The sequence below is a fragment of the Agelaius phoeniceus genome, chromosome Z (assembly GCF_051311805.1).
Source record: "Agelaius phoeniceus isolate bAgePho1 chromosome Z, bAgePho1.hap1, whole genome shotgun sequence".
In the NCBI taxonomy this organism is placed as follows: Eukaryota; Metazoa; Chordata; class Aves; order Passeriformes; family Icteridae; genus Agelaius; species Agelaius phoeniceus.
The window spans coordinates 90,786,385-90,798,949 of record NC_135303.1 but is presented as its reverse complement, the minus strand read 5'-3'; the positions used below and the strand labels follow the sequence as shown (position 1 = coordinate 90,798,949).

Sequence of the window (12,565 nt, the reverse complement as noted above, 5' to 3'; positions counted from 1 at the left end):
GTTAATGCTCACATTCAGAAGTGCCTCAAAAGAAAAAGAAAAAAGGCAATTTGCTGACTGCACTTCTGAAGCCTTTGCTGCAACAAAAAGAAAGGGCACTATGAGTTTTTTGGTCTCCCTTTTCCGGTAGAAAGGAAAGGTTCTATTGAACTTCAGTCTACACTGTGCTACACTTTACAGGAAGCCCAACCCACTATGAAATTAATATGAACAGTAAGAGGAGGCCATAAGGCGGAAAACTCTTGAAGTGAGTACAAGACTATTCATAAAATGAGCGAGAAAAGGAAATAGGTGATTATAAAAGGTCATTAGAAATGTCAGCTTACAAATGGCATTGTGTGAAGGGAGGTGTAACCCACTGCAAGACCTACCACAGTTGAACTTGCAGAGGACACCCATAACTTCAATCTCTTTTGTTCAGAGGTTTACATTTAGGAAATTTCTTTCATAATATTATCACTTTACATAAATCCAAAGAATGGGGACTAATCCATACAGCTTCCATTCCCAACAGATGAATGAAACTAAAAAACTTTCCCAGCCACCAGGAATTCAGATGCTCAGCAGCAGATCCAGCAATTACCTGGACACAGCTGCTGGATGAAATTGGGAGGTCCTGAGAAAAGGCATCTGGGGCATCTGTTGCTCAAACACCTCCTGTCCCCAGCCAGATCCCATTGAGAGGATTCCAGCTTTTATAAAACATTTCAGAGATTAAATTTTCTGCAGCATTTTGGTTCACCAAGTGAAACTTCTTTCCCCTTAGAGCACCACCAGCAGCAAGTGAATGGATAAGTGAAGGTGATCCATCTGGCTAAATACAACACCTGAATCATGGGAGGCTGAAACACTCTGACGTGGCAGGAAGAACAAGATGCACAAGTATTACATGAGTATTTTGAACACTAAAAATTTAATTGGTTAGATAAGCACAATGACAGAGGTATAAGGGTTGCTTTTAACAGGCACCAGATCCAAAAGGGATGTGTTTATCAGTGGTGCTATATATAACACTTCTATGAGTTCTCAGTAACTGGAACACTTTCCTACAGTTCCAAGTTCTTTGTATGATCTTCTACCCTGCTTTATTATATCAGCAAAGTATTTTTAAGAGCCCTTTACTGCCCAGATACCACAGACATTTAACAGTCTCTCTTTAAATTTTACTTCTTGTTTTAGGTCTTTATAACCTGTGCAGAATCCAATGATTTTTCCAAGCAGAGATTCAAACTCTGACATAAATGTGGGCACAGGAGATGGTGGACAGCATACACTCACTCCTACAATTCTCTTCTCCTGCTTCATTCCACCCATGTAATTCCAAGTTAGCCAATGCTTGCACTTATTTTTATTACTCTTATTTCTTTTAGCTGAGAGAAACATTAACTGAGGGGGTGTGATCCAGATTTGCTCAGATGAAGTACAGGAGCCTTTGCACTCCTTCATTTCATGCCTCAGTGCATTTCTTGCTAACAAGTGGAAGAAATGCAAGGGAGAGCCAGCAAGGCTAAGGCAGATTCTCCAAAATTTGTTCTCCGTCCTCTGCTATGCCCTCGGCAGATATAACAGTGCTGGCTGCCAAAGGAACTTAGCCCTGACACAATTCAGCCCAGGACAGTTAGCTATTTAAAGAGGAGGGTTTATTTTACACACTTTTCACCCTCCTCCCCTACAACCTCCTCCCCTGCTTTTTTAAGATGTGAAATTATCAGTAGCCCTGAACATGTAAAATTTCACAGCAGCTTACCAGACAATTTGTATTGGTGCCTTCATCTTTGCTGTTACTTTTATTCTTCTATAAATTCCTTCAACCATTAAACAGTGTTATTCCCACAACAATTTTGGCAAAGATCAAAATAACGTGGCAGGTTTGCTCCAATTTTCTACTGCTACCAGACAGGTAATGAAGAGCTAGATGGAGACAAAAGATGTTTTCCTTTCCTTTTCTGTCCTAAAGGATTTTGCCCCGGAATTCCACATAGTCAGTAAGAACCTTTTAGAAAGTAATTAAGGTAGACTTTGTGGGGTGAGAAGGTTGTGGAGACTGGTTTCAGCCCAGTACTTAAGTCATTGTGCTTTTGCTGAAACAATGACAACATCAATGGATAGTACAGCCTCACCTTTTTAAAATTAACCTGAAACTGCTAGGGAAATAATTATGAATAAACTACTACCAGAATAATTATGAATTAAACTACTGTTTACTCTCAGTAGACCTCTGGTGACTGAAAGCTCTGTTCTGACATATATATATATATATATATATATATATATATATTTATTTATATATATATATTTATATATATATATACATACAATTCTGCAAACCCCAGTCCAGTGACTTGGAGAGAGAAGTTTGACTTCTCACAACTGTTTTGCACAAGCTGAACATCACCACGTGCCTCACCTCAACAGTGCAGTGTTTTCTTCAAGGAATACAGAAATCCTCAGAAAGGGAGCTTGATTTAGGCTCTGCTTGGTGCCACTGAAGTCCCAGGGAGCTAAGCTCTTGGTTAGTCTCACCAGCTGTTGAATCCTGCTGCAACCAGGATCTTAAAATGGATCTTAAAATCCTATCCTTGCGAGGACTGCACATGCATTAGATTGTATTGAAATCTACTTTGGTTTGAAAAGAAGAACAAATTAGTAGACAAATAAAAAAAGTCTGAGAGAGATTATTTAATCCCTAACACTGAGTTCAACCTTTGGAAAGAGTCAAAATCTCGTGAGGCTTCAGGGGAAAGGAGGACACTCAGATGAGGCCGAAGCAGCCCACAGGGGAAGCTGCCTATTTCATTTCTGGAACATGGGCCATGTGCATCTATTTTTAGCTTTGAACTGAGTTCCTCTGCCTCCTGCCAGAAGTCCTGAGCCCTGTGCTGGTGCAACGAAAGCAGTGGCTCAGCCATTCTCTAATAGCTTTTACTTCTTAATAAAGAGCAGCACTTAGGCAAAGGATGAGGTTACTGTCGGAGGGGTCATGATTAATAATGATTAATCTGATCCTTGCCAACATGAACTGGATCCACCATTCACTAAATAATTACTCTGCAGCATGGATACCATTTCCAGAGGAGGCACACGTTTGTCATATTAAAACCAAGACCAAACACAGGGAAGGAAAAGGGGATCTGACTTCTCAGTAACACTTGATCTCACAGGAACCACCGGAAAAGTTAAGCAAAGGGAGGGGGGGAAAGAAGCAAAAAAAAACCCTACAACAACAACTGAAAATCAAAGTATAAAAGCAGTTAAACACTGATGAGTCACCCACCTTCTTTTGGGAGAAGCAATGGAAAGCAAATAAAACTAAACCCTCAGAAGGGAAAGCTGCACGTGCTGAGGATATGGTGCACTCTGCTACTTCTGGCTCATAACCTTATGCATAACTCTAATATGCACATTATTTGCCCACCCACACATTTCCCTCCTGTTCTTAAATTACATTTTTGTTTTCCTCAGAAAGCACACAAATGAAATTGCTCCCTGGGAAACATCTTTCCTTCTTTATGTTAGTATGCTACTTGGCACAAAGAAATCCTAGTCCAGGACTGTCATTCTTAAACAACAATGCATCTCAAATAATAAGGAACATTATAACTTTATAACATTATGGGGAAGCATAAGCTAATGGGAATCTAATAAGCACTCCAAAGGGCATATATGAGCCTTACAATTATAGCAGGATGCTTGTGGTGCAGAGACTTGGTTCTGGGCCTCAGAGCATGGATAAATTTTACTCCCACAAAGCACACAAACAACAAGCAATGGTGCCAAAGGCAGACAAGGATATGGGGGTTTTGCTTGCAAGAGGTGACTTTATCTGGGGACACCTCTCCATCATCTTGCTTCACTGACCCAAAGCTTCCTCAAGACCATCCATAGGGGATGCTATTCTAGGTTTTTCAGTGCACTCAGCTCTATTCCCTTTGAGGTTTTCAAAGCTTTGGTGGGATTTATATTGCACTGTTTACCCTACCACGTCATCATGCAGGGTTTGATTTGGACTGCGAGGCCACAACACAGACCACCAGTCCCTCTCCTGGGCTGGTGCAAATCCAACAGGAAGGTTGGGCTCCTTGTGCCTGTTGTGAAATCCCAGCCCTCTGTAAGCCCATTTGGACTTCTGCCCTTGACAGGTCCAGGTTTTACACACTGGTGACTTGCAACATGGAAAATACCATGCAGATAGTTGGTGTCTTTGCCAAACTCAGGGAAGCAGGGCGCAGGTCAAGAAGTGCCATTGCTTTTAGAGGCATCCTGGAGAACCACAGAATCACAGAATGTTCTGAGTTGAAAAAGTCCCACTAAGGTCATCAAGTGCAACTCTTAGCCCTGCACAGACAATCCCACCCTGTGCATCCCTGGCAGTGCTGTCCAAACCCTCCTGGGGCTCTGGCAGCCTCAGGGCTGTGCCCATTCCCTGGGGAGCCTGGGCAGTGCCAGCACCCTCTGTGGGAAAAGCTGATATCCAACCTAATATCCAACCTGATATCCAACCTAAATCTCCTCTGGTTCAGCTTCATGCTGCTTTCTCAAGTCCTGTCTGCTCACAAGAGTGAAGAGATCAGTGTCTGCCCCTCCTCTTCCTCTCACAAAGAAGTTTTAACTACAATGAGGTCTCCCCTAAGTCTCCTCCAGGCTGAAGTAGGAAATGTTGGTAAATTAAATCCGTGGCAATGAGGCTATGATTTGGTTCAGCTGGGGCAGTGTGTTTAGGATTTTTTTGCCAGTTTCCAAATTCACTTGAAGTAATGAAAGAAAAATCAGCTCTTTGCAAAACATCACCTCTCATAAATTTCAGCTGAAAAGTAGTTGGTGACTTTAAAACCAAGCCTTTAAATAGCTAATGGTATAAAACCCACATACCTATTTATGCATTCATTCATGCAAAAGAAAACTAAGTTGCATTTTCACAAAACTTTACAGACCCCCAGAGTGAAACACAAAGCAATGCAGGGGATAAAAAAAAAAAATAAAAGGCCCCAACAACAATAACAATAATGAAGGTAAATCTTTAAAATCTGAGACAGAGTGCAGGAGGTAGGGGTAGAGCTCTGCAAACAAAACTAAATCCAGTGCACTGTTTTTCCCCTTCACAAAGTGAAACAAGCTGTTCCTAAAAAAATGCTTCCTTGGTTTTCTGGCAATTAGTGTCCTGGAGGATTAGCCTACAATCATCGGCAAGTGTTTGCCTTTCCCAGCCGATGTCACCATAGAAGTCTGTGTTTATCTACAAGGCCCAGGGGACAATTTATAAGCTGAGCTGAGGTCCTGCATTCACAGACAAATCTTCCACACTGCCACCCACCCTCCTGTACTTTAGCTTCCTCCCCATCTACCTCCTATCCCCTGAACTACAGACAGGACCCTGCCAGGAGCATGAAGAATGAGCTTTGCAGCCTCTGAAGCAAGCACTTGCCCAACAGTTTATGTTGATACAGCAAATAAAGAAGTACTGATATGGTCAACATATCATCAGGCATCAAAAATTAGACTTCAGGAAGTAACTGAATGCAAAAAATATTTTATCACTGTTCCAGAAACCATCAAGGAGAATGGGATATTTTTTCCCCCTCTGAAAACTGTTGCCTACACTCTAATTAAAATATAGCCATTTGTGAGTTTGAGGTCTACTACCCAGGGTTTGCTAGAGATAGTGCTTTGTAAAACATCTCTGCAACTAAAATCTTCCAACTTTATTTCTAATCAATGCTACCAGTGCTTTAACAGTGTTCAGGTCCCCTTAAAGTAATTCAACCAGAGTACATCAAAATACAAAAGAGTAAGATTAGTAAGAGTGCTTATTTCTAAATTAATTTTCCCCTGATGTGTTAGAACCTCAAAATGAGAATATTAAGCTTGCATTTGAGAGAATGGGAAGATAGTCTTTTAAAGAAAAGTAATATGAATCCTTGATGGTAAACTGATGATACAGCTCATGACAATTTATTTCTTTATTTGAAAATTCTAATAAAAGCACCAAAGCAAAACAAAGCAAATCAATGAAAGACTTAGTTCTAGAAAGAATTCATAAGTGTGACCAAGAGTCCTCACAACAGGGAATACTGCAGAACAGGTATATTGATGGATGGACAGGTTTATAAATAAGATAGATCTGTTCTCAAATCTCAAACATTAACAAGACGAGGCTTTGAGACACTATTATTAATTAAAGTTGATGAACAGGCCTGTTGAAGGTGAAAACCACTTTTCTCCCTGAGAATTCATCTCTTTTCCTTTCAGGAAACTATCAGGAGTTTCTGGACCTTCATGGACACAGTTTGAATCTGCCCCAGGTCTAAACCCAGTCACAGGCTGTCCTCAAGATACATTAGGGAGCAAAGTCATTTGGTAATTGAGACCAGCTGCTTCACTCTGCCACATTAAACATTGGGTGACCTGATTTTATAAAATGTTTATACTCAAACCAAATTTTGTTTCATCTTTGGAAAAAATTATCTCCAGATTCAAACTCATCTTTAGCTATGAAGACAGGAGGCCATCAGGACTAAAAAAAGATTGTCAGGGATGAACTTGGCTAGTCTGAATAAGTGCCAAGTGGTAGGGGGAAGGAAGAGACCACCAGCTGGCTGTTATTCCAAGCACAGTCCATCTCACTGGCAATTACTGAACCCTACCAGTGATCCCATCAATGTCAATTTGACCAATTTTAGAATAAGGGGCCATTCATTCCAAGTAATGAATATTGAAACCTGGCCATCGGTTTGTGAACAAATGTCATGAGGAACCCCAATAAAGAATGTCCTTGTGATGGTGTCACTTCAGAACAAAAGCATGCAATGAACTACCACCCATCCAGGCAGCTACAGTAGGAGACCAAAGGTTGCATGCATTTAGCCAGCAAGGAAAAGCAATATTCTTTAAGAGAGGCATTGCCTGGAGTGGATTCTTATAAAGAAACAGAATTCATGAATAAATAAACCAGATGGGAATAAGCCAGGCTAGGGAATTAACATCTCCTAGTGCAATGAATCCTCAACCTTGCTTGAGGGTTTTTCTACAAGTAACAAACACAAAAACATTAATGTTGTACCATTGTCAATCATGCCAAGGACTCTGTTTGTGTCCAGGAATTCTGATATGCAACAACGCAGATCAAATCCACCAGATGTTAAGACATTCTCAGATTTCACCAGTTAAGGTACATATTGACTGACCTGATCTGAGTCTTTCACTTGAGAATTTTTCCCTTTTCTGCAACCACAACTCATAAGCAGTTTTGAATCTCCAATGACTTTTCCCTATAAGAGATAAGGAAGGAAAAACATCAGCACAATCTGAACCACTGAGGACCAAGAGGGCTTGTATTTGTGATCAGGAGCAGGGGAAGGAAGGGCAGCCTGTGGACTGTTCCTGTACTGGTGGGAAGTTGACTTTCACAGAGGGGGAGCTGCCAATCTGCCAAGAAGACTTCCCCAAAGGATAATATCCCAACATTAGGGAAGTCACACAGAGGCAGAAGGAAGGCAAGGTGTGTGGAAAGCAACACTGGGAAAGCAAAGCTGAAAAGAAACATGTTATTTTAACCCATGGTTTTCATACACTTGCATGAACAGGGACATGTCTAGCATACTCACCCAAATACCAAACAGCAGTGACTTGAGAAAAAGCTCATACACTACTTCTTCTGTTCACCTTTACCAAATTAATGCCTACTTGCTTCTAATGTGCCCAGATTTGGTGAAATAAAGTCTTCAGGAGAGACTTGCTCCCAGTAGAAAAAGGGGTCCACATCATCCCTGGTAAACCCATGCCAGGAATCCAAGAGCACACGGTCACCTAACGCTGCTGGTGCAGACTCTGCAATGTCTGTGACATAGACTCACAGAATGTTTGGATTGGAAGGGACCTTAGAGATCACCCTGTTCCACCTCTTCCCATGGGCAGGGACATATTCCCCTCAACCAAGTTGCTCCAAGCTCTGTCCAATCTGGTCTTGGATACTTGCAGGGATTGATGCTCAAACCAACAGAGATTTGCAAAGACACAGAGTCCACTCACTGTCCTTTCACCTGTAACCAACAGTCTGAGAGAGAAGCTGACCTCAGACACCTTTATTTTTGTTGAAAACCCATCAGACTGACTGAATATGATCCAAGCAGCAAGGTTCCTCATGTTAACAGGGTTCTTTTCTGGGGATTATTTGTCACTTTGGTTCTTCACCAAAGTATTTTTGTGGCTTGATATCATCTTGATAAATCACCATGGCAAAAAGGAGTTGGGATTCCAAACTTGGTCAAAATGCTGCTTGAATTTAAACTGCATGGAGTCAAAAAGAGACAGTGAAGTCCCTACAAATGTATCACAATTACTTGTTTTTCCACAGGCATGCACACAAAGACATTGCCTACTTCCAGACTTTTGCTGTCCACAGCTGAAAAATAAACAATCTTGGCAACTGCTGGGGAATGGAGAGAGAATCTGCTTGTGTGCAGCCATGAACAGTCATGAGATTTCAACTGGATTAATTTATATAGAAAAGAAGATCACAACACAGTCAGTGAGTTTAGCCAAGTGGAAGTGCTCTGCCCTAAATGATGAGGAAGGGAAAGGGCACAATTAAAAGGAATTGCAGCCATTGCTCAATGTCAGGGCACAGCAGAGAGATGACCCTTGGTAGCAGGAATTAAAAACAGGCAGATAAACTTTTGGTCACCTTGGGAGAGTCTGCAACCTGCCAGGTGTGGAGAGGTCTCTTGCTTGGTGAGCTCAGCATCTCACAAATCTCACCAAGGTCAGATAATGTGCAGAAAATATCTTTTTCTCTCTTTCCAAAACAGAAGCTGGGAAAAAACTACGACGCTGAAAAGGTTGTACTGATACTTAATCTGATAACTACCCAAAATGCCTTATGTTTGGGCTGTTGATTACAAACTGGCAGACTCTGAGGTTTTCAGGGGACTACTTCCAACTGGCCTCCTCTGCCTGTGACTCCCTTCTGTCAAAGGTGTTTCACTCTTGCCCCCATTACTACAATCCTTCAACAACTGGTCTGCAATCTATTAAAGTTTTTTGGTTTTTTTTCTCAGAAAGAAGTGCTTAAACTGTAAGTTAAAGCAAGTGTATTAAAATGCTGTGTTAGAGACAGGAAACTGAGGCACAGGGAGAGACCCCTTTGTCTAACCACAGAGTATCTTCTAGTCACTCCACAGCATATGAGACAAGTTGGAACTATAAAAAGAACTAGGAAAGACCCACACATTTCCCAAAAGGCCACTGGATGCCTTGGGGTGGCTATAGCATAAACATACACTTGTGGTAAGGAAACTATGTCCACATATGTCTCATTGGCGCTCAGCTTGTCCCACTGTCCTCTGCAAAGTTGTTATGTCAAATAAGATAATCCAATCCTTCTTTAACTAAAAGCCAAGGGAAAAAAACCTCCCATTTTTAGATCCGTCTATGGGTCTAATGCCACCTCAGCTCATGGCAAACCATGGCCATGTTCTTCTGCCCAAACAGAAGTATCACCAGTTTTGTTTAACAGAGAGAAATTACAAGATGTTGCCCATAACCACCTGGAAAATCAAGAGTACAAGGGAAATATGAACCCAGAACTTGAGAGTTTTTTCCTTTTCCTCTGACACTACAAGAATGAAGGGGCTCTTCAATTCCCTAAGAAAATGAAAGCAATGCGCTGGATAAATAATCCCACCTCCTTTTCCAGCTGCAGATGCACCTCTCTTAATGTGCTTTGGATGAATGAGCTACTACCTCCACCTTATTTTAGGAAAGCTCCTTATGAGCAGATGATTAATTTGCAGATAGGTGTCTAACATTAGGCAGCTAAGTTGAAAGGCAAAAGGGAAAAAAAAAAAAAAGCATATGGACAACATTTGCAGCCAGTCGCAACTCTGTTCCAGAGCAGATGGAGGCCTTGTCATTCAGGGGTTTCCTCACATACACCAAGCAGTTCAGTGGGGATAGGGAAAGGGGCTTCTGTTTGGATGCTTCTGTCTGGAACCAGATTAGAGGAAAGCATGCTTTTCCACAGCACACGCCTTGTGTTACATTAAACATGCATGTGCAACTTCAGCTTTTATTCAGCGATCTGAAACAGAGCCCTACAGGGTGCTAAGGGTTAGGGAGTTTTTGTTTGTTTATCTGTATGTTATTTTACAGTTTCTAGTGCCCAAGGAGTTCATTAAGAAATTAAAACACCTCGCTGGGGCTATGCTACTGTGGTTGTTGCCTCCCAATATTCCCCTCCTTTCTTCATCCAGCAGTGCTTGATGCTCACAGGTGAAATACCAAAAAGAGAGGAGCCTCATCTGACTGGGTATAGATGTTTGGTCTTAATTCAATGAGAATAATTTCTATGTTTCCTGGCTTTTTAGGAACATGAGGTGCTATTGTTTAGAAGCAGGTAGGCACAAGGTTTTCCAACAGGGAAGATCGCTTTGCCTTCTGCTGACTCACATCCACTGCCAGACATCACCCTTCCCAAGGCAAAAGAGCAAGAAGGCTCCTTGACATATGTCCTGTTATCCACCTCTTACAGGGAATCTGGCTGGCCTCACCCACCTCCTTGCACCATGGGCTCCAGCAGTTGGCCAAAGTTTGCAGAAAAATGAAAAAAAAACAAAAACCCTGTAATAATAGTAACAGGCTTAATTATCTCAGCTGCACGGGTGACAGGAGCTGAGCAGTTGCCAGTTTTAACAGCCTGTGGTCGAGAAAAACTGAACTGCATCACCCAGAAGTCAAATGAGGGTCGGTCACAACTCGTTTCACGCCAGCAGCTCCAGGGGAGGCGCAGGGCACACACAAATCACGGTGGCGTTGCCCAGAGCCATCCCGTGTGGAGCTGCCAGCCCCGCTTAAAGGAGTCAGACACGAGGCACATGGCACCAGCCGGCCCCCAGGGAGCTGCCAGGCTCTGTGCTCTGGAGTTGCTGGCTGGCATTGACAGTAGGATCCTGTCTTCCAAGTCTGTGGCTGGAAAGCTCAGCTCCAGAGGTGGGCTTGGCTTAGCACTGTGCCATGCACCTTGCAGAAGCTGACAGGTCCAGCTGGGCTCTAACCTGCTTGGTTTTCATTAGCCTTTCTCTCTTTTGAGCAACGGCAATTGAAAATACTGGAAGCAGCTTTTTCCCTAGGGAGCTGGCACAACCACTCAGAGGGTGGTTGGGCACTGGAACCACCCCAGAGAAGGCCTCAAGTCTGCCAGAGTCCAAAAAGCATTTGGACAAGGTTCTTAGGCACACAGTGTGATCCTTCAGGCTGTCCTGTGCAGGGCCAGGACTTGGACTCGATGATCCTTGCGAGTCCCTTCCAACGTGGGATGGCATTCTTTGAGCCTATGTATAGCACTGCAACAGCAAACTCTAAAAATCCCCCTGGCTGCATAAACACCATTAGGAAGAACAACACATTCAGTGTTTGTTATGTTTTTTTTGCTGTTCTGTCAGGGTGATCCACACATTTTGAAGAACCAGTACCCAAGTGCCTACAGTGGTAGAGTGGGAGAGAAGGGGGGAAAGGAAGGGAAACAAGAACTGAATCCAAGGTGGAGGCAAGCAGCAGTACAACAGACAGCTGGTGTTTGGGTGGTGGTAAATCACCCTGAAATGAGCCTCTTCCCTCAGCTCAATGAGGCCTAAACAACAAAGGAAGGCACAGCTTGCAGCCGGACAGCCTGCTAGCCAACCACAGACACACATGACAGCTTCATTCAGGAGCCCGGAGTCAATACAAAAGCTCCGAAATCAATCCGACATCCTGCGACCTCAAACAATGCGCCAAATCTTCTCAGAATTGGAGCCCCAAATGAGGGGGAGCAGCATTCAAGGGAGATCAAAACGCAGGGCTGGCATTGAAAGGGACTAAAAAGGAGAAGAATGTTCCCAGTTTATTAATGGTGAGGTCTGGCCGGCTGCATCCCAGCCACCATAGGTTACGTTCATTAAAGGGCAGCGCTTTGCACATATTATGCAGAGCGCCTGGAGAGTATGTGTTGTGTGCGTGTGTCCGCCAGCGTGCCCCTCACTTGCTAGAGATCAGGATGTGCCTTTCTGCTTAGCACTGTTGTCTCCATCAGAAATTCCTCCTGTGTGAACTGCAAACGGGGTTTTTTCCCACTTGAGCGACTGTATGGGCACAGACGCGCACACGTACGCACGCTCGCTCTCATCCCTGAGCCTGAAAAGCATAAAGGAACTCAGACAGACTCTTTCCAACTTAAAAAAAAAAAAAAAAAAGGAAAGAAAAAAAAAAAGACAGCATTTCCCATCCCCTTCCCTCCTGGCCATACTTTCAGCTCATACACACAAAATCTATTACAAAAGACCAAAGCATTATGTGATTGCCACTACTGCTGATGGAGTTGATTGCTCCATAAACCCCACTCCTAACATGCCATAAAAGACCTGGTCCCACAGCACAACAAATCCACAAAGGAGAGCAAAGGAAAAAAAAAAAGAAAATCTGCTTGAGTCCCTGGAGTTGTCCCCTCCGGGCAGGATTGCCCCTGCTGGGGGAGTTTCACTTGCAGAATCTGTCTCACAGCACTACACAAAAATGGCACCCTTCCCCCTTCAGC

The 12,565-nt window shown here is 43.0% G+C and overlaps 1 protein-coding gene across 3 annotated transcripts in view; it reads right to left on the bottom strand.

The window, feature by feature from the left end:
* Positions 1 to 12,565, bottom strand: part of SETBP1 (SET binding protein 1) — a 270,174-nt gene that overhangs the window by 211,125 nt on the left and 46,484 nt on the right. For 2 of the 3 annotated variants that reach the window (XM_077171101.1, XM_077171102.1), the window contains exon 3: positions 7,182 to 7,265. The exons of the other annotated variant lie outside the window; for it this stretch is intronic. In XM_077171101.1, coding sequence (XP_077027216.1) covers positions 7,182 to 7,265 — 84 coding nt within the window. The remainder of the gene's footprint in view (positions 1 to 7,181; positions 7,266 to 12,565) is intronic. 3 annotated transcript variants of the gene reach the window in all.